We start from the raw sequence: 25,142 nt of genomic DNA, 5'->3' as shown, positions 1-25,142 counted from the left end.
GGGATGATGGGGATTCCCAGCGATGGCTGGGGGACACGGACGGGAGGGACACAGCCCGGGGGCGGGGCCACCGGAGCAGGGGCCGCCGCTGCCGCCAGGTGTCGCTGGGGAGCCAGTGCCGGTGATCGGTGACGGGACGGACAGACAGACAGACACTGCCCGGGGGTGTCGCCGGGGGGCAGACGGACACACGGACGTCCCCCCGGTGCCTCAGCGCCCCCTGGCGGCACGGGGCGGGCACGGCCTCTGCGCCGTTCGTGTAGCTCGGGGCGGCCCCTGCGCCACCCGCCCTGTTCGCGAGCGGCTCTGGGGTCGCGCTGCGCCCTCAGCGGGGCGGGCGATTCCCGCAGCCGGTACGCCGTTTGCGTGGCGGGCGATTCCCGCAGCCGGTACGCCGTTTGCGTGGCGGGCGGTGCCCGGAGCCGCAGCGGCAGCGCCGCCCCCGCCCGGCCGCGCTGCGCCGGTTGCGTAGCGAGCCCCAAGATGGCGGCGCGGTCGTCGTCGGCGGAGGCCGGAGCGCGGGCGGCGGCGAAGGCGCGGCTGGAGGCGAGGGCAGGGGTGAGGCGGGCGAGGGGCGGCAGCGCGTAGCGAGACCCACAGAGCGAGACCTACAGAGAGACTGTCGCGGGTGGGCGCCCCCCCCGCGCGCCCCCGTCCTTCCCCTCCCGGCGGGTCCCGCCCTCCCCCGCCCTCCGGGCCGCGCGTCCTCAGGCCCCGCCGCCCCCGGAGCGGAGGATGATGAAGCTCAAGTCCAACCAGACGCGCACCTACGACGGGGACGGCTACAAGAAGCGGGCGGCCTGCCTGTGCTTCCGCAGCGAGAGCGAGGAGGAGGTGAGGGCCGGGCGCGGGGCGAGGCCGGGACCGGGACCGAGACCCCCGAGCCGCCCGGGGTTGGGGGGGGGGCCTCGGTCCCAGCAGGGCGTTGTTTTTAATAAGCGTCACTGGGGAAGTTGGTGCGTCTCCCCTGGACTATTCCTCCCCGTTAGAGCCGGGGGATGCCTCAGGGGCGGTGGGACAGGCGGGGGCAGCGCGGGAGGGGGTTTGGCAGCCGAGGGGACCGACCACGCTGGCACAGCTTCAGTCCAGCACATCACATGAGGTGGGAGAGGAAACCTGACCTTGGATTTATAAAAAGAAACTGGGATAAAAGGGGACTGATGGAGTGCCAGAAGTTGCTGTCCAGAGAGCTTGGGAGGAAGTGGGAATTAAAGGTGGCTTGGTTGGTTCCAGAGCGGCCGCGTTGCTAAGGGGCTGCATTGTCCGTGCAGTCACAGAGACTTCACTCTGATGTGTAATTTTATACTATTCTTTATTAATACCTTCTAAAGCGGGCTCGGGGTGCTCAGAGCAGTAACGCTGCAGGTCTCCCTTCTGCTGCTGCGGGAGCCAGGCACACACACTCCACTGCGTTTGCTGTGCCCGAGTGAGTGGCTGTGCTAAAGTCTTTGTTCTCCTGATTATCATATTTGTAGCTACAGGAAATCTGAAGGGAATGCAGACAGTTCACTGGAGGAAAGGCAATTAGCATACATCCAGTTATTATTTAACGTGAAGGAGGCTGCACAAGCCCTTTGTAGCTGTGCTGGCGTGGTGAGGAGTGTCAGCATTTCAGCAGAAATGGTCTGAAACTACTACTCAGTGTTTGGTGCAGCTTCAGTGTAGCTGGTCCTTCCCATGGACTCTGAGGAAATTTATGGTACTTTGAAGTAACTGTGAAGCAGAACATAATTGTATTGTGTGACAGTGGTGGGGGTGCTCAGCACAGGTGGGTGAGGGTGTCAGGGTGTCTTTGTGCTATTTCCCACAATTGCTGAGGCAGTTTGGAGATTCTTCTCAAGACGTAGGGGCTTGGCCATGTCTGATTGCAATGTGGTTGAGGGCAGAAATGTACTCTAAACAGGTAGGTGTTGTAGGCAGCCTTTGGTTGTGCGTTTTATTTTAGCACACCTCAGCTGGCAGCATCCAGCTGATCCCTCCACCTGCTCCCGCCCCTGGGAGCTGCTCTCAGGGCCCCCAGGTGTGTTGAGGACTGGTGTCAGAGCCCTCAAAGTGCTGACCACCCCAAGTGTGGCAGTGTCCCAGCGCTGACCCGAGAGGGTTGAAGGAGGAAAGTGAACTCATTCCATGGGCAGCTGGTGTGGGACAGGTGCTTTCAGCAGGCCCAGCTGTCAGGTTTGTGTAAGGCTGAGCTTTAAAACCATCTCTGTGTTAGTTGTGTCTCTGCTGGGGTCTGCAACAACCTGCAGTAGATTGAAGAATCTCATTTGATTTCAGCTGGTCCAGTTTCAGGCTGGAGTTCCTAGGTGTGACCTGCAGTAGAACAGTCTGCTCCTGGTTTTACAGGCAGTAGCTGGGGGAGCTGGCTCCTGGGCTGGTTGTGCTGGATCCTTCCCAGGGGTCTCTGAGGCTGCGGGTGAAGCTCTGGGCAGGTTTTTGTGCCCAGGGCAGTGGAGCTTCTGAGTGAGCGTGGTGTTGTCCCTGGAGCTGTGGGCACTGTGGGTGTGTGGCCTTGTCCCCTCGTCCCCAGTGACATCGGGCGGTGGCTGCGCTGCCCTGGGACACCTCGGGGAGGGAGCACTGGTTGCTGTGTCAGTGCTGCAGCAGGACACCTTGATCTTTAGTAATTTTTCTTTCTAATAATTTCTTAGCTTGATTCCCATTTGTTGTCACTTAAATGAACTTTGAGAGAAGGCAACTTGTGTGCACTCACTGCTGCCCATGTTTTCTGACACCAAGCAAGGTCTAACCTGTACATGTTTAAGTAGATAGTTTAATGTGGCTGTGAAAGATTTCTTGGTCTGCTTTTGGAGAATAATGCTTTCTTATGCTGACATATTTTATTATTGATTGCTTCTATTTAAATGGAAATTGGGATCTATTTAAAAGGTCTCTCCAGGGAGGGGAGAAAGAGCCAGAGCCAAAGCATGTACATTAAAGGTCTATTAAAAGCTTACTGTTTGAGGAGAGAAGAAAAGAACCATATTTTGATAAATAAACTTACTGTATTACATAAGATTTTTTCCTAGGACTGGCTGGTTTTGGTTGCTGTTTCTTTTAAGTGCTTAAGAAACAGTAGAACTTTGCTCTTGCCTTTCTTCCTAATTTCCTCCTATGACTTGGAAAAGCCCAGTTTTCCCGTTTTGAACCCCTAATTAGTTCTTGAATTAAACGAGTTTGTCAATGAACAAGAAGAAATAAGAGAAATTCTGTTTACACTTACAGAGGAGGCTGCTTTCTTCTGTTTAGGTGTTTGCTCACTGACTCTTCACTTCACTAATATATTTTTCTTTGAAATCCTGGCAGTCCCTGGAGATTGCTAGAGCAGCACGTCCTTGGTTCGATGAGACATTTGCAAATAAAGAGTCTTAACAGAGAAATGCTTTGTTTCTTTTTTAGTTTTTAAGTGATTTATTTTTTCCTTATGCTGCTGGAGGTCGCACATTGTCTCTGTATTGCATTTGGAAACTGCTACTTTTGGGCATGAAAGAAACTCTGGAACGTTTTTGGAGGACCAAGCATTGGCTGAAAAGATGCCTTTGTTACATATTCCTTTAAAAAACAGCACAGGGAGAATTCATTTCAACATGAATCTCAAATGGAGCAAAAAGTGCATTTGTGACTTGGGCTACATGGACAGCCCCTGAAATGCGTGTGATTTCCCAAACCGGGAGCCATCTCCCTGGGCAGGAGGGAGAGCAGGGGCAGCAGCAGGATTCATTCAGAGAGCGGGAACAGACTTCAAAGGACCTTTTGGCAGCCGAAGGTCAGGGCTCTGTTTCCTTCTTTTCACATGGAGTGAACTCCGGTGGGGAGGGAGAGTGCGGAGCGAGAGCTCCCAAGTCCTGCGTTACCTCTGGAATCAGTGATGTCCCTGCCACTCAGTATTGCTGTCAGGGTGTTATTTTTACATAACACACGTATTTTCTGTGTAGCCCAGCTGTTTCCATGAGGCAGTGTTCCAGAAAGTGTCCCTAATGCCTTCCTGTGCAGCAGCAGCTGGAGCCGTGCTCGTGTGGGATCTGACAGGGAGAAAAGGCCCGGTTGGGCTGTGAGTGCAGGGCAGCGGCAGGTCTGAGCAGGCCCACATTGTGTCTGTGAAAGGACAAGCTGCTCGTTAGCCATGGCCGTTTTTAAAGACTTTTTGGAGGAAATGCCTCGGGAAGAATAGGATCCGGGCTCGGTCATCTTTTCTGAGTTGTGAATGAATGGAGCTGAGAGAAGGGAAGTTTCACCCAGGGGCCAGTGCCCTGCCAAGCCCTGCGGTCACCAGAGTGGCCCCACGGCCTCCCTGGGAAAGCCTTTGGAATGCAAACGAACCTTTTTTCTTCTGAGCTCTCCTGGGCCAGTTTTACTCCAGCTGTGATGTAACACAGCGGAGCTGGGATTGGAACCACGGGGTGCACTGGGTATCACGCGGTGCTCCTGGGCTATCCTTTGTGCTTTTGCTCCACTGTTAACCAAGAATGGCTAAAAACACTTGAAGTGCTTCACTGCTGGGGTGCAGGTGAGCCCAGCATCACAGGATCATCCTACTTCCCATGGAATATAGTCTCAGAATCCCTGTTCCGATGGCTCAGCTTGGCTGTGCTGCTGTCAGCTACATAAAAGGGTTGTGCGTGTGGACACAGATGCTGACAGCCAGAGTCCTGTGGGCTCTGTAAAAGGCCCAAGTACCGCTTCATGGCTTTTTTTCCCCTTCCTTTTTCAAAAAGGCAGTTACAAGCTAGCATTCCTGCTGGCAGAGGTGTGCCTGGACAAGTTGTGTAAGCACTGAGTGGTCACCAAACTGGTTTTGACACTCAGAGATAGGCTCTGGGGTTTGGGGTCTCTCTCTGGGAGTGCCCCTTATCAGCCCTCAGCCCCTGAGAGCAGTGGCTGCTGTGCAGGTGGTTCAGCTGCTCTGGGCCCTGGCCCTGCCAGGGGAGGCAGGGTGTAGATAATTTCTGTGGTTCTCTAAGCCATAATTTCGCTGGAGGGGGAGCACTTTGGATCGTGTTCCTCCCCAGTAAGAGAAGAGCAGGCAGTGGCTCTGGAGTCGCAGGAGCACTTGTAGTAACAGTAACACGACCCGTGGTGTTCTGCAGCCAGAGCAGCAGCCCAGTTTGTGGTGATTTATTATTGTTATTCTAAGCAGCAGCCTAAAAACCAACAGAATCTTCCTTATTTTTTCCTCTCTGGTTATAGGACTGTAGGTGTGATCCAAATGCTTGAAACGACTTGAACTTCTTCCAGTTCACCTCTTGCTCCCGTTCCAAGACTTGTGCTTTACTTTTGTCAAGTTCTGTAGTGTGAATACCTTCCCCTTCGAGCTTCCTGCTGTGAATTTCCCGCCTCCAGTTCCTGGGTACCACATTGTAGGTTAAATCCCGTTATCCCACGGAGCCTGCTCCTGTGTGTGTGTGAAAATAACACAAACTATCCTGCTGAGGAATGGGAGTGCTCCTGTGAGGACAGGCCGTCATGGTCAGGACAGGGATTTCTGTGGCTGTTGAGGGTGTGTGTTGTGGTCCCAGCCCTGGTCCTGTGGGGTGCAGGGCTGGGGTGGCCCTGCTGACCACAGGCTGTACTTGCTCCCACCACGTGCAAACTCTGGAATGTGCGCGGAATAACAAGAGGGTGGGAGAAGCCCTCCCGAGAGCCTTGGCGTGTGCCCGGGACTGTCCTGCCTTAGCAGTTTGGCAAAGCACGTGATTTGTTGTAGCGCAGTCGAGGCCACGTTTCTGCTGGGGAAATGAGATGAATTTTGCACAGCTTTGCCAACGCCTGTGTCCCTCCTCCCCTCCTGCTGCTCCGGAGTGCCGGTTGTCAGCCTGTGCTGGTCGCAGGGCTTGAAAGTGGTTTGATGTGGTCAAATGGAGATCCCACTCTTCTCAGATAGAAAAGCATTAAGCAGACTAATGATAACATTTGGGGGTTGAGAGAATAGCTGTTAATTTTGAGTAAAGCATCCAAGCTGTTTCTTATGCTGGATGCAGCACTGGCTCTGGGATCTGCCTGGCCATGGGGTACGTCGGAGCAGTGCTCCCACAGCTCAGCTCTGAGAACAGACTCGTGCTAAACTGAAACTTCCAGACAAAGGCAGATTGTGCAGGCAAACCTCACAGTCAGCCATCTTCTGCTCCCGGCTCCCACAGCCTCTGCGGCAGCGTCTCCTTGCAGTCTGTGCTCTGATCAATGATGCTGAAGTGGGGAATGAGTTTAAATGTCGGGAGGTTTTTTGCTTTAGTTGCTATGCAAATGACGTGATTTATGGCTCAGTGTTGATAGAAAGCATGAAAATATTGATGGAAAGCATGACAATATTGAGGGAAAGCCTGAAAATATTGAGGGAAAGCCCGAAAGGCAGTGCAGGGGCTGTGTCAGGAGCCAGCAGCTATTGATGGGCTCCTGGCAGCAGGAGGCTGCGGGGCCAAACCCCCGGATTTAACATCTTGCCTGCTGTTCCCTTGCTGGCTGCCAGCTCGGCGGGCCCGGGCTGGCACGGGTGGGTAGCACTGGCTTTTCCTGGAAGTCTGGAAGGTTCTCAGCTTGTTTTCTCCTCATGCTGGGGCCCAGCTTCCAGCAGGGCTGTGGCCCTTTTAGTCTGCTGAAATTCTGCTGCAGAGCCTCTTTCGAGGAATCGTGTTCTTTACGGTGTAGACACTCTTGTTTTATTTATAGGTGGTGGTGGTTGTTGTTTAAATCCACCACACCGTGAAAGATCCTGGGAATCCCTCTGCCTCTGTTTTGCAAAAAGGGAGTTGGTTCTGCTTGCGCAGTTTTCGCTTCGCAGAGCCCCTTTATTTGTGGGGAAAAAACCAGAAACCCCTCTGCACGTGGATACAACAGATTTGTGTGTGAGTAGTTAGTTTTAAGGTCAGCATTATGTATTGGGGATGCCCAGATTTATCCAGGGGACAAACTCTTCTCCCCTTTTCCCGTGGAGCTTCTCGCTTCGTGTGGCAGTCCAGGCAGCCTTAGATGTCTCGGTGTGTTTCCCATCTCCTCCAGGCAGAGTTGTTCCTGCTCAAGTTTGTTTGCATTTGTTTGTTGTGTGCAGCTTTGAAGGTTCTTGCCATGAGGTTGCAGCCCTGCTCTGGGCTGAGCCCCTGCTGATACTTCAAACTTGGCTTATTTTTCTAACCTTTCCTTGAGTGGGAGTTTGTGTGTGAGAGCCACGGCAGGGCCACCTCCAGCCTGCCAGAGAAGCTGGTGTTGCTCATTTCCCTGCTTTGAAATGACATAATTGTCTTTCAGATCTCAGAAAACAGAACTTGGCCATGTGATGTGATACCTGCAAGTGCTTTTCCCAAAAGTCTGCTAGACTTGGCTCCAAAATCCAACTCCAAAATCCCTGCTAGGCCAAGAGTCTTAGTAGCCATCTTAAACACAGTTGCCTGGCAATAATAAAATGGAAATATCCAAGCTTCCATGTGTTCTGGTCTGATCTAAAGAAAAAAAGAAGTAATTTTTGGTGTATTTTTGGCGACTGTTTAGATTAAGTTAACTTCTTTAGAGTGTATTCAAATAAAAGTTTTAATGTAATAAAGAAGTAAATGAGCAAAAAAGCCAGCTGTGCCTTGGGCTGGTCTAGTGGAGGGTGTCCCTGCTCGTGGCAGGGGGTGGAATGAGATGGCCTTTAAGGTCTGCTCCAACTCAAACCAGTCTAGGATTCGGATTATAATAACGTTTTCCTTGATCCCTCTGAGTGCATTGCATGTGCTGGGACACAGGACTGGTGTTGGAAGTGTGTTTTTTTTCCAACGCAGCAGTGTCTCCCCCTCGTTTGGAACTCAGCCCCTTCGTCTTGGGAGAGCTCATTGGTAGCAATATCCTGTTTGAAGTTGTTTTAAAAGAATGACCTTGTAGGGCTTGTTTCCTGCCCTCTCCTGATGTGATTTCCTTTTCATTAAACAGGAAACAGTCTGATTACATAAAAGTGTGAGAATGACAGGTTTTTCCTTCCCAGCGAGGGTTGTTCATATTAATTCTATTCAGAAAATGCTAACTGCCAGAGCAGCTGAAGTTAATTTACTTTGCCTCAAACAGTTGTTTACACCCAAAAGTTCCTCCTGGTGTGTTGCTGAGGCATTGTCTCAGCCCGAGCAGGTTTCCTGGAGCACTCTGTGCCCAGGGTTCCACAGCAGATCCTTGTTCTCACGACTGGAAGGTGGCAGGAGTTCAGGGGCATGAAGTGTGCTGTGTGAGTTTCAAAGATCTGGTTCTGCAGCTTCTTTTAATCTTTTTTTCCCCTTTGAGCTGGAGCTCTGAATTGCAGTCGGAAGCGGCAGAGCTGGTGCTTCCTTACCTGGCAGCAAACGTGCACTTGAAATGGCTGTTCCTTCTCTTTTAGCTTTGTCCTCAGAATCACCAGCTGACCTGCAGGCAGGAATTTGAGTCCAGGCTGCCTTGTGGACAGTGCTGGTGATGAGTGAGGAAGGAATAACTATCCAGGACTGTACTCCAGTGGCAAACCGGAGGTGGCTGGGGACGGCCTTGCAGTGCTGGCCCAGGACTGGCCGCTGTCCCGAGCCTCGAGGGCTCTCAGGATGAATGAAGTTTACATTCCCTATTTAGGCATGGCTTACTGATGGCATTTTACATGGACTGGATGCCTGAGGAAAGGAATTCTGCCTTCCTCTTGGAGACAGCCGAAAACTCGGGATGTCACTATGAAGTAAATGCTGTTCCCTCACAGCCTTGGCCAGAAGATGGAGCAGGCAGGGCCCATCCCACTTGGAACTGTGGAACTGAGGTGGCCTTTGCAGCCTCATTCCTTTCCAGTATGAGTTTCATCCTATGGATTGGGGAATGCTCAGGGATATAGGTGGGGTGGTTGAGTAAATGATGCTGCTGCTTGTGTTGCAGGGTTGAGGGGTGAGTTTGGCTGAAGCAGGAAGGGGGAGGCTTTGAGACTTTATTATTGGTGGGATCCACAGCAAACTGATGATTACAGGAGTGCTGACACTTGAGAGCACCAAGGTCAGTTCCAGACATGGAAAAGGTTGGCCCAGCAGTTACCGGAGCATTGGTGTGACCCCTCTGCAGTTCCTGCTGTAAGCTCTGCTGCTCCTGGTTTGAGAGCTGGGGTTTGCCTGCCACAGCTGACCCTTGTCTCCTGACCCTGGTGTGTTCAGGCCTGTTGACTCCCCTCTTTTGTGCTGAGCCAGTGGGGATGGGTGGCCCTGGAAAATGAAAAATCACTTTGCCGGGTGGGCAGTTGGCAGATGAGAATTTTCAAGATAAAAGAACTGGGAAGCCTTGGAAATCCTGTGCTTGTTTTTGTTTCGGAATTTTAATTTTGAATTCTGTAGGTAGATTCCTCTCGATAGTTAGTGCAAATCTTTTCATATCCTACTGGCAAATCAGAGTTTCCCCAGTAAAGCCTGGGATTTCAGTGTCTCGCAGTGTAACTCCGCAGTGTCTGACACTGTTACAGCTGGCCTGGAACCTAATTGGACTGGTATGCTGGAAAGTTTCTGGAGCAAGTCGCTTTGGCTCCGAGCTTTGTGCCAGTGAAATGATGAAGTACAGCAGGATGACTCTAATGAACAAGCTTTGTTTAAAGAGCTGGGCAACAGTATTAGTTTTGTTTTTAGTTTCCATCTCTGCTCATGGATGTGTTGCAAGTAGATTTAATAAGCTCAGTGTCTCGCTATTCTTTGGGACAGTCTGTAGCTGGTTGAGAGCATCAGCGAGCATTTGTGTTGCTGGAAGGTGGCAAATCAAAACCTGAACTTGTACAGAGCAGAAGTACGCTGGAATAAAATGTGGTTCAAGAAAAACTGCCAGAAAGCATGAATATGGCAAATCCTGGGAAGAGGGTTGAACCATTTTTCTCATTCACAAAAGTCTGTCCTTCTGTGCAGCCTAGGGGATTTTAAGTGGTTTTATATAAGTTTTTATTTTGCTTACACCTCATTGAACAACTTCCTCTAAAGCAGAAGTACCCGAGTGCTGGCTCCAGAGCTGAACTCCTGGATGCCTGCTGCAAAAGAAGCAGAGAACAGGGGGCTGAGAGTCTCTGCTCAGACTATTGCACATAAACACTGTGGTGACAGTCCCCTGATGTGTATGTGGTGTTGGTGACGGAACTGCAGGGACAGGCAAGGCCAAAGTTACCAGGACAGTTAAATCAAGGTACTTGTGCAAAGGGTGGAGGTGCTGAGCACATCTGTGTGTTCCTGCTGTTGCACCAGGCGTATCCTGGGCAGTGCCTGAGCATAGCAGTGAACTCACGCTGTGAGTATGTGGTGCTGTGTCCAATGTTTTGCTGTGCAGAGGTGGGGAAGCAGGGAGAGGCAATGGCTGAAGCACCGAGGAGTGTGGGAGTGCCTCAGTGCTCATGGAGTTTGCACAAGGAAAAAGTGGAGTATTGGCATAGACTGGCCTTGGGTCGGTTGTGCTGGGGGGGTGAGAGATTGCTGGGCTCTGAGAGGCAGCGCTGCCCTGGTGCTTTGTGCTCACCTGTGCTCTGCTCCCCACAGGTGCTGCTGGTGAGCAGCAGTCGCCACCCGGACCGATGGATTGTCCCCGGCGGGGGCATGGAGCCCGAGGAGGAGCCCGGCGTGGCCGCTGTGCGGGAGGTCTGTGAAGAGGTGAGTGTCTGAGGCCAGGGACTGGTGCCCTGGGTTGGGGGGGGTTGCTTTCAGCACTCTTGCTTGTTTTCCTTGAGGTGAAGAGGGATATGGGGTCACTGGTGGTATCCCCATCACACATGGGAGGAAACTGGAGTCCTAAATAAAGCAAGCATGAGAATGTAATTAAACCTCTTAGCTGGAATGAACTTGTCCTTGCCTGATTCCCATAACTGAAAATAGGTAAAATTCAGCTCTAGGCACTTCAATGCCTATGAAAATATTCCCTGCTTTGTTTTCTGTGCATGAAGAACAGTTTCTTAAGAGAACTTCAGCTGTGCCTTTGTGGAACTGTCTAGTACTTCACTAGGAGGCAGAAAAAACGCCCTTATGAGCCACTAAAGACACTCCAAACACAGGGACATGTATGATGTTTATGTACTGTTTATGTGAATAAGTGAAATTGGCTATAAGTTACCAGCAGCAGTTCCTGAAGTGTGTATGGGTTGGTTGGCTTGGGTTTTCTTTTTCACTTGAACCTGTTTCAGGAAGGAGATCGAACAGCAGATCAAACACAGATCAATGAGCTGTAGGAAGAAGGTGTATTCTTCTTTTAAAGCTAGAAGAGCAATCTTTTTCTTCATAAGAAATGTAAAGGCAGCAAATGGCAGCTGACTGCATTGTATGTAAAACATGTCTTTAGCATTTGCTTCTGAATATCAACAAATTGGAGAGATGCTTGTGTTCAGAAACGATTAAATGATTATAGATGGATGACCAAGTAGGTTCATGGTTACATAAGGCAGGATTAAAAATGATTTTGAGAGGGTTATGAATCTTTGTGCTCTCTGCAGAACAGAAATCAAGAGCTAATTGATGGGACTTGGGAGGACCCTTCTGTAGTTGCATTATTGAAATGTCTGGTATATGAAGGTTTCTCTGTGAAGCATTTGGAAGTATCTGCTGCTGTGTAACAAAATGCTGAATATTTGGGCTGTTAGACTCATCGAATGTGGCAGCTCCCGAGTGGTGTGTTTCACTTTGGATGCTTTTATAAACTAGCAATTTATCAGAAAGATACAAAAGATTATACAGTCAAAGTGTATTTTTTTCAGTGTCTTTAGGTCCCTCTAGTACTGGGGATTGCTGCTTGCAAATTTTGTTTCCAGCTTGTAACACGGCTCCTGCTTTTCCAGTAACTCGGCAACCTTTCAACCACATAACAAGCCAAAGTGAGTGTAACCAGAACAATAGGAATATTTTTAGCTGCAGACTCCTGCTTTACAGCCCAAGTGTTATTAATAATGGAGTGATTTGATACAGAAGCCCAGGGTTCATTCAGGAGGTGCATGGCTTCACCTCTCGGTCCTTAAAATAACTGTGTCTCGCCGCTCGCTCCGCGGGCAGCAGCGCTGGGGAGAGCCGCGCTCCTTCCATGACAGCCGCGGCTGGAAGGGAGCCTGGGCACGGCTGCCAGCGCAGGAACTGGTTCGGGCTGGCTGGGATAATCCCGCTCCTCGGCTGGTGTTCCCTGCTCACGTGGCCCGCTGCCGACTGGGAGTGTAACTCAAGCCGTGGCAGCCTGACAGGGGTGAGTCACGGCCAGCAAGACACCCCTGCCCAGCGAGACACCCCTGCCCAGCGAGGCACCCCTGCCCAGCGAGGCACCCCTGCCCAGCGGGGCACCCCTGCCCAGTGAGGCACCCCTGCCCAGCGGGGCACCCCTACCCAGCGAGGCACCCCTGCCCAGCGAGGCACCCCTACCCAGCGGGGCACCCCTGCCCAGCGAGGCACCCCTGCCCAGCGAGGCACCCCTGCCCAGCGGGGCACCCCTACCCAGAGAGGCACCCCTGCGCAGCGAGGCACCCCTGCCCAGCGGGGCACCCCTACCCAGCGAGGCACCCCTGCCCAGCGAGGCACCCCTGCCCGACCGCACCGAACAGGAGCTCGGAGCGCCCATGGCTCTGCCGGGCACACACAGCCCGGCCCTGCCTGCTGGGGGAGCAGCTGTGGGAGCTGACACCACAAGGTGTCACCCCCTCAGGGGTCTGCAGGGCCTTGCGACGTGTACCGAAGGACTTGGGTGCTCTGCAGCTTTGGGGATGAGAGGCCTTCCCAAACGGGCTGTGCTCGTGTGCTGCTGAGGAGCTGCACGTGGAATTGTCCCCAGCCTCAGACTCCAGGAGCTGTTTGCTGAGGGGGGATATTGTTGGAACAGGAATGCTGGGAAGGATCGGAGCACTCTCCTCCCCAGCTCGTGCTACTGGTTTGGCAGTGCTGGGCAGCTGGTGCGTGTGCCAGCTGGGAACCCCTGCTCTCCCTTCCTTGTGAATCCAGGCATTTTCAGGCTGGTTGGAGCTGAGGCTGATTTCTGAGTAGGTTTGATGTCTTTGCTTCTCTCCTGGACAGACGTGTCTGTCAGGAGGGCACAGGTCCAGTCTGCTACTCCTGTTGAGAGAGGGAAAATCCAGTTTCCTCCATGTCAATGAGCACAAAGTAATTTTTATTCTGAAAGAAGGTGGTTCCCATGCTGCTCAAAACTGGGGAAGAAATGTGTGAAGTTTCTTCCCCTGACTTTGCATGCCTTTTCCAGTTTTTAATAAGAGCCAGTTGGAAGAGCTGTAAAAACTCGTGACCCTTCCTGTTGCTTGTGGCCTTTGAAGATGACAGTAGGCTGTCTCTTCTCAATTCATTCTCTTTTGCATGGTGTGCAATTTCTTTTCAAACGACGCTTCCCTAAGCAAAGATCTTTAACTTGTCCATTCACTCTTTTAATTGTACCTTGTGTGTGTTTGAGTTTATCCATGTTATTACTGGGATAATTGTCATCTAAAGATCTAGGTTTTCCCTCTTCCTGATATTCCAAATTTTAGACTGTGCCAAAAAAGAAATGTTGATTCTGAGTGAAGGCTGTGATCACTCTGTCCCAGTTTGAGTCCAAGTCCTTGTCCTAGTTTGAGGTAGTCCTTATCTATATTAATCTGTGCCAGCACAAGTATTAAAGTAGACAGGTACCAACACTTGTCATGCTCACTGTGGTCTGCATAAAATTGGAAGTGACTGGAGTTCTTGGGCATTGTTTGTGACAGAGTGGCAGTAGACAACATGCCAGCTCTGAGTCAGAGCAGCCTTTTAAGAATAAGACCTCTTATTTCTGACAGATTGTTGGGAAATCCTGTAATCAGTCCTGCAGAGCTGGGAACTCCAGGTGCGTTCTGAAGCTCACCTTCTAAAAGTGTGTGCCCTTTCCAAACAGGTGTTGGTGCTCATGAAGTGTATTTTTTGCTTAGGAATAAGGGGGTTTTATGGGTGTGAACAACTGGTGGAGAACATGGTTTAGAAATAGATGCTTTAAATTAAACTTATTACAGACTGACTTTGAAAAAAGCCTGCACATTCATCTGTGAAACCCATTTCATTTTTCACTTAGAGCATCTTTCACATCCTGACCTTTAAATGCTTAGTAAATGTCAAATTTTATAGAATTGCAGGAGTAGTTGTCATGCTTTCTTCATGGGAGTCAAAAGCCAGATAAGTTGTGCTTGATCCTGAGATCAAACAGGCAATTGGTGTCAATATCAAAATAGTCCACTGTGACAGTAATTCGATCTGGTTGCTAAACCCTTTTTTCCCCTCTTAAACATACTTTATAAATAATCTTTACTGTTTCATGTATTTTGTCAGTGTTTTAGAATACAAATATTGATATTTTTCAGTGCTAAAATGCAAAGACTTTTTAAAAATACAGCAGGGACCAGGGATGAACCATGAGATGATGGCCTTGAACTCCTCCTAGAGTTAATCATACCCAGTGCAAGTGGTGGCCCAGAGTCACTGTCCCCTACCCTGTGTGCTCAAACTTCACCAAAATGAGTGCAGTGTCTGAATGTTCTTCTCTCTGTCATGGTATTTTGTTTGTATTTCACGAGTGTAGCAGCAAATACCGGTATCATGCAGTACAGAGTTAGATGAGTGAGTGTAACCCTCTGTGAGACACAGCAGTGGCAGCACAGTTTGCCCAGCAGGTCTGGAATCGGCGTCCTCCGAACGCGTCTAAACTCGCAGTCCTCGTGGGTGGATTTACACCTTCAGCAGTGCAGGTCTTAGAGCAAACATTTGGGTGTTCCACCACAGTACTCTTGCCCAGCAGTAATCTGTAGTAGATGCAGGCTTTGAGCCTAATAGAGCAAAGTAAAATAGCTGAAATTCCAACCCACATTTTCCTTAGCTCAGATGGAAAGAAATAAAAGCTGTCCCGAGGAACAGATGGTGTTGCTGCAGGCTGCTTTTTGCATCTGACCCCAACTTATTTTCAGCTTTGAAACCTGAACCTGCTGTTCTTGGATGTCTTCAGTAATTTTTCTTTATTAAAACAAGTTGTTCCATGAGCAGCAGAACTACTAAAGCTTCATTTCCTCTGGATTTTTGTTCCTTGTCCTGAGCCCCAGCCCACCCCTCTGGGTGCAGCAGTGGTTTGAAGTGTGTGCTGCTCAGGCAGCTGGCTGGGCTCTGGCTGTGGCTGATGTACTCTTGCCAGAGCTGCCTTTTCCTCCAGCAAGGACTCCCTGAGCCACTGGACACTGATTTGGATCAGCAGAGCAGGGAAGAAGCTCTGTGTGTCCTCTGTTGTGCATGAATGTGCCTCTTCCCAGGGAATCCTGTCCTGTGATTGCCTTGCTTTGTTTCCACACCTGCAGGTGGAACAGCTGGTGCTGGTGCTCTCCTAGCCCTGCTAATGGGCTCAGTACCCTCCTCCTGGGGTGCTCCTGGGATCCTCCATGTACTTTGAGGATTACAGCATGGGCTCCATGTGCAGCACTTCCAGTGCTTGGGGGAAACACATGCCCAAATCAGTTGTGCTGCCTCTGCCACGCTCACTGTTGTGGCCCAGGAGGGCAGAGGATTCTCAATCCATTTACTGTCCAAGAGAAAATTCCTGAGTTAGTGATAGCAGCTATTTATTTTCTCAGGTGTCTTTGGCAACTTTTGTGTTAGAAACTTGTGTGAGACTGTGAATTCCACTGGCGTGTCTGTTTGTTCCATTGTACAGAGACTCTCCTGCTGCTGTGGGAATTTAGTGCTTTATCAAAACTTTAGGCCTGACAATCCTGTCAGTCTGTGTTGGGTGTCCTGGATGTTGTCTTTAAAATCCTCTGTAGCAGAAAAACAGGCTGAGAGAGGCATTGGTCCCCAGGAGCAGTGGCTTTGCAGGCTTTAGTAGAGACTCACTCTATAAAATCAACACAATGTTTGTTTGAATCAAACCATTTATGTGGCCATTTAAGCTACATGTGATAAGGTCTTGCATGAAACAAACCCTGGTGCTTTTTCCAGTTGTCTGATGATAATTCAGCATGATTTTTCTACAGTGCACGGTTGCCTTGGCATCGTTTTCTGTGCCTTTTTGGGTGAATGAGACCAGGCAGGATAGATTAGGAGGATCCTGGTTTGCAGACAGCGTTATTTCCATCGTCTCCCTTTACCAGCACAGAAGGAAGGGCTCCTCACCTCCCTCTGCTACTTCAAGCACAGCTCTAGAGCTGGGGATAAACTGCCTGGAAGGCTGGTTGGCCAGGATTTATCCTTAGTTTCCAGGCTTGCTAGTTGCCTGGAGATAAATTTATTTCTAGTCAGGCTTGTGAGTTCACTAAACCATCACAGCAACATCCCTGGCTTTTGATTCATTGCCTACAGGTAAATACATAGAGCAGAAATTCAACAGCCTTCTCTAGGAATCAGTGAAGAAAAGTGGCTTCAGATAGTTGTTTGCCAGAAATATTTGATTATGCTTCACCCTTTAACACATTTGTCTGTGTGGTGTGAAGGTGGAAGCCTCGTGTTCCCCCCTGTGTTTATTGCTGGCTGATGGACATGGCTTAGCTAAAAAATACATCCCAGTGCTGAAAGCGTTCCCTGAGGGAAATGTGTTTGAAGCATTTGCCTTCCAGCTGCCTTGGGAGCACAGGTCAGCAGCCCCAGTTTGCAGGGAGGTGGGATCACTCCCCCACAAAGGTCAGGGCCTGCCACGTGCAGCCAACACTGACCTTCAGAGAGCTGCTGTTTGCTCCAGAAATAGCTGCGTGGGTCGGAGTCCGTGGGGCACCTCTGGGCTGAGCAGGATGTCAGAAATACTGAAGGCATGTACAGCAGCTGGTCAGTAGGACAGAGAATTTGTCTTGTCATTAACATCACCCAAACATCTTTTTTTTTAAAAGAACAAGAAACCTGACATAATCAGATCCCTGTATCCCGTTTGCACTGCTGCTCTGGGCTGTCCAGGGTGTGTTCCAGTCGTGGCTGGGTTGTGTGCCAGGCTGTGCAGGTTGGTTCAGACCTGCTGAGTCGTGGACCGAAATCTTACCTTTCTGTAGTCAAAAAGGAGGATCTGTAAGGTTGGGCTGGGGTTTGTACGGTGCAGCCCCAGAGAGCTGAGGCGAGAACAGCTGTGAGGGGAGCGAGCAGGGGCCAAGAGGGACACCAAATGTGATCAAGTGGCAGATCCTCAGTAATATTCAAATAGACAGAACTGTTGCTTAGGTCTGCTCTTGATTTGTGTCTCTGCTTGATTCAAGAGTCCTATTTCAGCATGGTTTGTGTTATATCCAAAATCCTCTTGTTCCTGCTGCTGGGGCCACATCACAGCATTGGTGTGTTTGTGTTGGCTGGTTTCAGGTGTGTGCAGGACACCCTGAAATACCTGGGAGCTGTCATGTTGCTCTGAGTTATTTTCTTAAACTATAATTTTGAAGAGGTAAAACTGCTAAACCCCGAAACCAATGTTCCCTGTTGCTCAGGCTGTAATAATCTGCAGAGGAGATTCTGGTCACGAGGAGTGTATTGGTATGCAAGGAGTAACTCCTCAAATATTTCTTCTTCCTCTAGATTGAACTCGAAGTTGTTTGAATATAGGAAAACAAGATAAAAAATCCTGGGAATGCATGGATGATTAGAACTCAGGATACATTTCTGTCTCTTATCTTGTGACTGTGTTGGTTTAAGATGAACAGAATTTTAGAGCATTTGCTTCCTGTCCTAAGGAACTGGTCCTGCACAACAAGTAGAAAACATGTACTGAACTGTTGTTAAAGCAAGTCTCTTTTCTCTTTGAACTTCCCCTAGGCTGGAGTGAAAGGGACGTTAGGAAGACTAGTGGGAATTTTTGAGGTAAGTTTCAGACATCAATGGTGTGAAATTTTGTTGCAAAAAATTGTCTTGGAGTACGGGTGGCTCGGCAGCGTGTTGTGAAGTGAGCTGGTGCTTGTCTGGAGGGAAACTACAAAGTTCCCTGTAAATAAAAGCTCACACTGATGTGTTGAGGGACTCTGATCATTGCAGTGGGCACTTCAGCTGAAATCACTGGTGATAACTGGTGTAACAGTGAATATTCTCGGTGCCTTCACACCTTTCTTGCTGTGAAAGGCCACCCCCAGCCAGGGAGCAAAGTCCCTCCTTCTCCAGCACCCAGAGGGGCCGGTGCAGTGTTTGTGCTCCCGTGGGGTGCACAGCCACGCCTGGTGGGTGCTGGGGGGCTGCACAGTCAGCAGGTACCAGACACAGCTCTTCTCTCCCTTGTTCTGCCCCGACTCTGGAATGTCAGAGTTGTGTAAAAATCTTCCCTGTGTTTTTTTTTTTCCCAGCTGAGGAACTGATTTATAAGCACATCAGTCCTCCAGCCAGTTCCCCACAGATCAGGAACTGCATTTTAGGGCTCCAGTGCCCAATAATATTTTCAGACCTCTCATTTAAAACACAACAGCTTTTAGTGGCTACAAATGAGCTGTAGTGGCAGGAGCTGCACTCAGGGTGCCCCAGGGTCGTGGAGGGCAGTTTACAGTCACCCCCTGTCCTGCTGCCCAAAATGCTTTGTTGTTACTCTGTTCCCCTTGCCTTGCAGAACCGGGACAGGAAGCACAGGACATATGTTTACGTACTTATCGTCACCGAAGTGTTGGAGGACTGGGAGGACTCTGTCAATATTGGTAAGCTTTGTGCTCGCTGCCATGAGCTGATGCAGACAAACCATTTCAGCTCAGCGTCCATCTGGGACCTGGAATCCCTGTGAGAGTGCTTGGGAAGGGTCACCGTGATGTGTCCTTTGGTTGCTTGGGAAAAAAATTTGTGGTCAGATTGAAGCTTTTGTCACCTCTGTGGCCCAAGAGAAGCCAAATAACTGTCCAGCTGTCTCTGCAGCAATTCTGTGTTTAATTCTTGCACTGGAAGGTACAAAGCAAAGAGCATGAAGAGCTGTCCTGTCTGGGACTGGAGGAAATATATGTGGGCAGTGTGGGTTAATCATTCCCTGTTATCTTTGAAATCTGTGCATTTCAATTGGATTCCCAAATGGAAATGAACCAGGAGGGATTGCACTGCAGCACCTGGAATGTGACTCTCCTTAGGCTGAGTATGGAAGGGGTTTATGGCAAGAGAGCTGTCCTCAGGGAATTGAAGCTCACTTGCAAATTGATAGAAATTGGGTGGTGGTTGGTATGTGTCATGGATTGTCTTAAAATGAGTATCTGACTTGAATAGAAATTGCAGAAATAGCAAAATAAATGGGGGAGTTAATTAAGAAATGTAAGATAGGGGTTGTACTGCCCTAAACAAACTCCTGTCCTGGGGATGGGAAGCCATCAGTGTGGGGTTGGAGTGGGAGACCCTCGAGATCAGAGAATCCCAGGAGGAATTTCCCAGTGCCTTTGTGCTGCCAGTTTGCTCACAGTGAAGTGAGTCCTGCAGCCCTGGTGCTGTGACAGAGAAGGACAGCTCAGGAGCAGGAACGTTCAGGCTAGAAAGGACAATGTTCTGTCGCACTCACTGATGTCTCTCTTTGCCCCCAGGAAGGAAAAGGGAATGGTTTAAGATAGAAGATGCCATAAAAGTTCTGCAATATCATAAACCAGTGCAGGCCTCGTATTTTGAAACCTTGAGGCAAGGCTGTCTGGCCAACAACGGCACCCCGGTCATGACCACGCCGTACTCCGAGAGCTCCGTGTCCGACATCAGATGACTGACGACGTCCCTGCGAGAGCCATTTCCAAACCCAGACTGAGACCTGGATTTCCCTCCCCTCCCCGTTTCCATGCCTCCTCCCTCACACCAGGCATGGGCAGCCGCCTGGGGCAGAGCAAGTGTTCAGAGTGCTGCGATTTAGTGCAAGGTGGGATTTTTTTTCATTGGCTTTTTTTGCTTTTTTGGATCTGTATTTTGTAAAATACATTTTGTGCATGAAGTGCCCCTTTCCCGGTACTCCGCTCCACGACCTGGAGGCTGCCAGCCCCGCCTCTGCCTTGTGCTCTGAAGTGTCCCAAGTGTCCCCTTCGTGTCACCCCAGCCAGAGCCACTTTTTTTTTTTTTTTTTTTTTTTTAATTAAAAGACTTCAATGTGAGATCAGCTCTTCAAGTCTTAGTCTGTACTGTAAAGTGCTGCTCAGACCCATGTGGGGGTCACTTGCAGCACGTCTGTATAAACTTTTTTTAGATGGAGGATCTAACACTTTAATTTTGCGGGAATTTTTTTAATCCTGGTCTGCTTCTGAAAAGAAGGGGTTCATAATTAATCTGTTTGCCTTTTGTTCTGTTTTTTAAAAATACACATTCTGTGACAGTGCTAGTGGCTGGGCCAGTTTACTCCCCATCCAGTATCTCCCGATTTAGTGCAGTGACACTTGAAGTTGAGGGCAGAGTTCGGATCACCTGCAGACATCCCTGTGGCTCCGCGGCTTCTCCGGCAGCTTCCGCCAATGTTTCTGCATCTCCATCAGAATGAAACCACGAGGAGTCGGTCTTTAACCCTTGGCCAAAACCAAACAGCCTCAGCAACGCTACGATAGAACCCGGACTGCGTGGTCTGCAGCGGGAGCCGGGGCTGCACAGGGGGTCAGGCAGACAGACTGGAGCGTGGCTCCCCAGTGCCGTTCCTGGCCCTGCTGCGTTCTGCTCGTGTCTCTCTTGTCCACATGCCTTACGCCGTGCTGAACTGGAGACTTGGAATTTGTGCTAAAGCACCGGAGCGGTCGGACTCACCGCGTGCTGCTGCGTGAGCCTGCGCTCGGGCAGCCTCGTGTGCCCTGGAGAGAGGTCCTGGGGGAAACATTCAGGCGTTGAGTCTCTTGTCCTGTGGTTCTGCAGCACTTACAGTCACGTGGAGCATGCTCGGAGTGTGCCCTCCCTGAAAGGTACAGCTGCCTCGGGCAGCATCCTGGGGGAGCACACCCGGCTCGCAGGAGAGCTCCCCGGTGCCTTGGCACACTTCACACGGGGTTTGTTGTTTTATTGCTGTAAGTTTCATGCTGTCTTGATTTGCCAACAGTGTTGTCTAGTTGGGAAATAAAATGGGAAGGGTTGGGGCTGGGGGGTGGGTTGGGACAGGTACAAGTTTTGGGAGGGGCATTAATTAATCCCTGGCTTGGGACAAGAAGTGGTTGCTGAGTTCAGTAACTTCTCCTTTGTCAGAGCAGAGCCAAGATGTGAAATTAAATCTGCAGTGCTCTTTTTTTTTTTTTTCCTTTTTTTTTCCCTGCTCTTTATTTAACAAAAAATATTCTAATAAACACTTACTGTTCCGGAGTTTTCTCTCTTCCCGAGAAGCGCTTACAATATGAAAATCTGATAGAAATATCCATGGAGCCTGGGACACGGGGGAATGGTATCCTTGCTGGTTTGGCAAGAAGCTGTTCATTTTAAGATCCTCTTCTGTTCCTTTCCTTGTTCTCCCTGCTTTCATCAGTGTGGAGTAGCAAGGCCAAAAGCAGTGCCAGCGATCGCTGACATGGAAAACCACGCGTAAGGAACAGCCCATTATTCAAGGAGTAGCTCAAACCCGGGCATCTGGAATCGAGCCTAAATTACACCAGTTCAGCTCACTTCAACTTAGAGACGAATGTACAATCCTTTCTCACTCTGTGCTGGTCAGCCTGAACCAAACTCTCAAAGGGCTTGAATATTCTATCTGGAATTGTACAAGAAATTCTGACAGTCACTGTCCCTGCGCCCTGCGAGGCACCTGACTCAGCCATCTACTGCCTTCAAGGAGTCTTGGTCTCTTCTGTACAGATTAGTATGTTGGAAATGCTTTGCAACAAAACAGCTGGTACTCCTGAAAGAGTAACTGCAGTTTTAATATCAACAGCATGCACACTTTTGTTTTTAAACTAAAAATGTTTTTACAGGGCTGTTAAACTGACAATTTAGGGTAGAATATTGTTAATGAATTGCTAATGGCTTATTTGTTTGGGTCAGAAAAATAAATTGTGCCAAGAAAGTGTTTTAATGTGGCATGAATTGATGCTGTTACACCACAGAGTGGCTGATGTTATGCCTTGTAACTGGAAGTGGCTTCTGGGGCAGGAATAGTCTTGACTGAAGAGATGCAGATCTCAGAGCAGGCCTTAGCCCTGTGCTCCCTGAACTCCCTGCACCACGCCATTCCCGTCTTCCTCAGCATCTGAGGTTCTCTCTAGAGCTGGTCCAGCTGCACACCCCAGCAGTTGCAGTGGTTTTATCCACACTGGTGTTAATTGGTTTGGGACTGACAGTCAGTGCCTGTGTGAGGGACAGGGGACCTGCTGGGAGGGCGGTCCCGTGCTCTGGTTCTGCAGCCTGGGCTGGTGCTGCTTGGTCTCGCTGCTGAGGCCACTGTCCTGACTGTGCTGAACCCCGTGGGATGAGCCTCGGGCTCCCAGCCTTGCTAAACCTGGCGCTGTTCTGAGCTGGTTGCATTGGATAGTGGGATTCTTACCTCAGCATGTCGTGGCTGGCCTGACCCTTCCATGCAGCATCCCCTGGGAGCAGTTCTTAGCTGGCTCCCTGGGCACGGGTGTGAGGTGGGGCCCACAGGGGATGCCCACGAGGTGCAGCAGTTGTTGGTTGCTTCTGAGCTGGCAGGTCTGTTCCTGGGTAGGTGGATGCTGTGAGCTCTTCCCTGCTCTCCATGGAGCACGGAGGCAGCTCATTCAGCCTGAGCTGGAATGTGCCTTAAAGCAAACTCTGTAAAGGGAGAAATGAAAAGGGGGTGGAATCTGCAAGTGTTGCTTTTTCCCTTGTGCGGACACAAAGTATTCAGTGGCTAAAAATGTGGGTAGGGAATGTCAGGAATCCTCAGTTCCCTTCCTGGATCCAGCACGGGCTCTGGGCCTCTGCCTCAGCTTTTCCATGCAGAAACCACGTCCAGCATTCCGCAGTGTGCGGTGGCTCCCAGGGAGCAAAATCCTGGAGGCTGCACAGGCCCAACGTGCGCCCCAGTTACAAGAGCTGGAGATTTTCCTGCCTGTTGTCGGAACCGCTGTTTTATCCCCAGTGGATGTGTTTGTGCTTTCACACAGCCTGATGCAGCGGCTGGACCTGTGCAAAGCAGCAGGGGTCACTGGAGTTGCTTTGAGGGTTTGACCCTCCCAAGCAGAGCCTGTGGCCAGGGGGGGATCAGAGGTCTGTCTCTTCAGCCAAACCTGCCCTCAGCAGTGATGGTGTTGCCGTGGGGGGATCTTTGATCCCACAGAGATGCTCAGCAGCATGGGGTGACCCAGTGCCCTCTCTGGTCCTGCTCCCAGGCTGTTTTCCCTCCTGGCTCCATTTTCCTGCTCAGTAACAGCATCATCTGATCTGGTGGCTGTGGCCCTGCTGGGACACAGTGACCCTGCAGCTGGAGCACCCCTCGGCTCTTCCCTGAGCCCCTGACACACCCAGGGCGTGAGCCTCACCTTCCTAATGTTGGAGGGAACTAACCCAGCTGCTCTGGTCTGTGGTGGGGGCAGATCCTGCAGTGCTGTACTGGGGTGAGTGTCAGGACTCTGTACCTAACCACGAGAGGTAGTTGGGGAAAAAGAAACTGAACTGGACTGAAGTTGTATTTAGGAGATTTATAAAATCTCTTTTTGGTGCTAGTCCATAGGGGTTTTTTTCCTTTTTTTTTTTTTTTTTCTGGGGTGGGGGAAAGGTGGGAATTTTGTGGTTATACTTCAGAAATTGGCTCTAGAATTGCCTCAGAAATGAACGTGAGGTCCAAGAGTGTTTGCTGAATTTCCTGTGTGTCCTGTTTTATATTTATTATATCTCAAGATCTGGAATGATCACTTTACATTTGCTGCTCAGTCTTTGCAGGAGCTCTGTGTACCTGGGGCTCCCTCCCAGCCCTTGGAGCAGGGTGTGAGCGTGTCTGCCTGAGCCGAGGAACCCCCAGGTCAGTCAGAGCCTCAGGGCTTTGCTGTCTCTGGTTTGTGTCTGAGCTGGTACCTTCACACTCACTCTCCTGACAGAGTGGGACTGAGAGGGACCCAGGCACTGACAGGTGTGAGCAGCCCGAGGGAGAACGGGCTCTAACCCCTCACAGATCCTGTTCCCAGTCATCCCAGTGTCCAGGCGTGGGTGGGACTGGTGGCAGCTGCAGAGCCTGGGGAGGGATCCCAGGGTGTCCTGCTTTGTGTGACATGGTGGGGTTGATTGGGAAGTGTGGTTAGTTGAGATGTGGGGTCACTTGGGATTTGGTGGCGTCGGATGGGATGTCTCATGGAGGTCCTTGTGCCGCTCCTGCCACTTGGCTTTCACAGGGAAGCATCGGCAAGCTTGGAGGAAGAAAGCTGGTGTAGAGAACAAACTTGCTAGTTTATTAGAATTAAAAGAAGCCTGGGATTTTCAAGAGTTTTCAGTGAATCGTAAGTGAAATGCTCAGTTCTCTGTGAATTTGAGATTGGTTTTGGACTTGTAATTCCCAAAATCTGTTTGGGTTTCTTTTCCTGGCTGCAGGTCTCCGTTCTTCACCCCAGCGCTTGGTGTTTCTTATCTCCTGGTGAAGTTCACATGGGAGAGTTATGAGGAATTAAGGTGAAGTAGTTTGCAGAAACACTTTACAACTGCAGAGGCACTTTGGAAAGGGAGCTTTTCAGTGGATACTTTTTCTTACTCATTTTTATGATGCCTTTGCTCAAACACGTTCAGTAGAAAACACGTCCCGTTTCCTTCAGGGCTCAGATCTCAGCTGGAGCCTCTGGATAACGCAGGTGCTCTCCTGCTTGGTCCTGGCTGGCAGGGGTAGCACACACCTACATGGTTCTGATCTTTCATCCACAGTGTCTCCAGGAAGGCCAGAGGGCTCTGCCCGCTCTGCACTCGCTCCGTTGGGGTCCTGTCGGGAGGGGTTTCCTCTGTTGTGTGCAAGGGGGAGGCTGTTAAGTAAAACATGAAAAACATAAAATTCGTGGATGCCAGTTTGCCAAGAGTGTGGGCTGTAATCTAGTGCCAACCAATAAACACACCACTATTTCACATGGCTCTGCCTCCAGCCTGGTCTCTCTGTCCCGGCGCTGTTCCTCACATGCCTGAGCTTGGAGGTGGGCAGTAGTGTCACCTGAGGAGAAAGCCCTCCCTGCAGTGGCTTGGGACAGTCACAGCTTGGAAGAGGAACTGGAGGGATGTCACCAACAGCCTCGTGTTGAGATGGGCTCGCTCACAGGGATGGCCCTGCAATAAAACAGGGCATTTTAAGGAGAGAGCCTCGTGGAGCAGAAGTGGTCTTGGCTCCAAATCTGCTCCCACCTCTTTCTCAAAGTCCTTCCTGAGAGCCTCTCATGTCAGAATAGCACCTGGCAGTGG

General features: G+C 50.4%; 1 protein-coding gene across 1 annotated transcript; it reads left to right on the top strand.

Annotated features, from left to right (window-relative positions):
• Positions 1-555: 555 nt before the first annotated feature.
• On the top strand, positions 556-24,815 carry NUDT3 (nudix hydrolase 3). The gene is made up of 5 exons (XM_027896794.1): positions 556-834; positions 10,470-10,580; positions 17,679-17,723; positions 18,454-18,538; positions 19,397-24,815. Exons 1-5 carry the CDS (start codon positions 736-738, stop codon positions 19,564-19,566), a joined length of 510 nt encoding a protein of 169 aa, XP_027752595.1. The 5' UTR covers positions 556-735; the 3' UTR covers positions 19,567-24,815.
• Positions 24,816-25,142: the final 327 nt, after the last annotated feature.

Source organism: Empidonax traillii, unplaced genomic scaffold, assembly GCF_003031625.1.
Source record: "Empidonax traillii isolate 1590-97213 ecotype Southwest subspecies unplaced genomic scaffold, ASM303162v1 scaffold516:size646513, whole genome shotgun sequence".
NCBI classification, from domain to species: domain Eukaryota; kingdom Metazoa; phylum Chordata; class Aves; order Passeriformes; family Tyrannidae; genus Empidonax; species Empidonax traillii.
The sequence above is the reverse complement of the archived record's forward strand: the minus strand, read 5'-3'. Positions and strand labels throughout refer to the sequence as shown.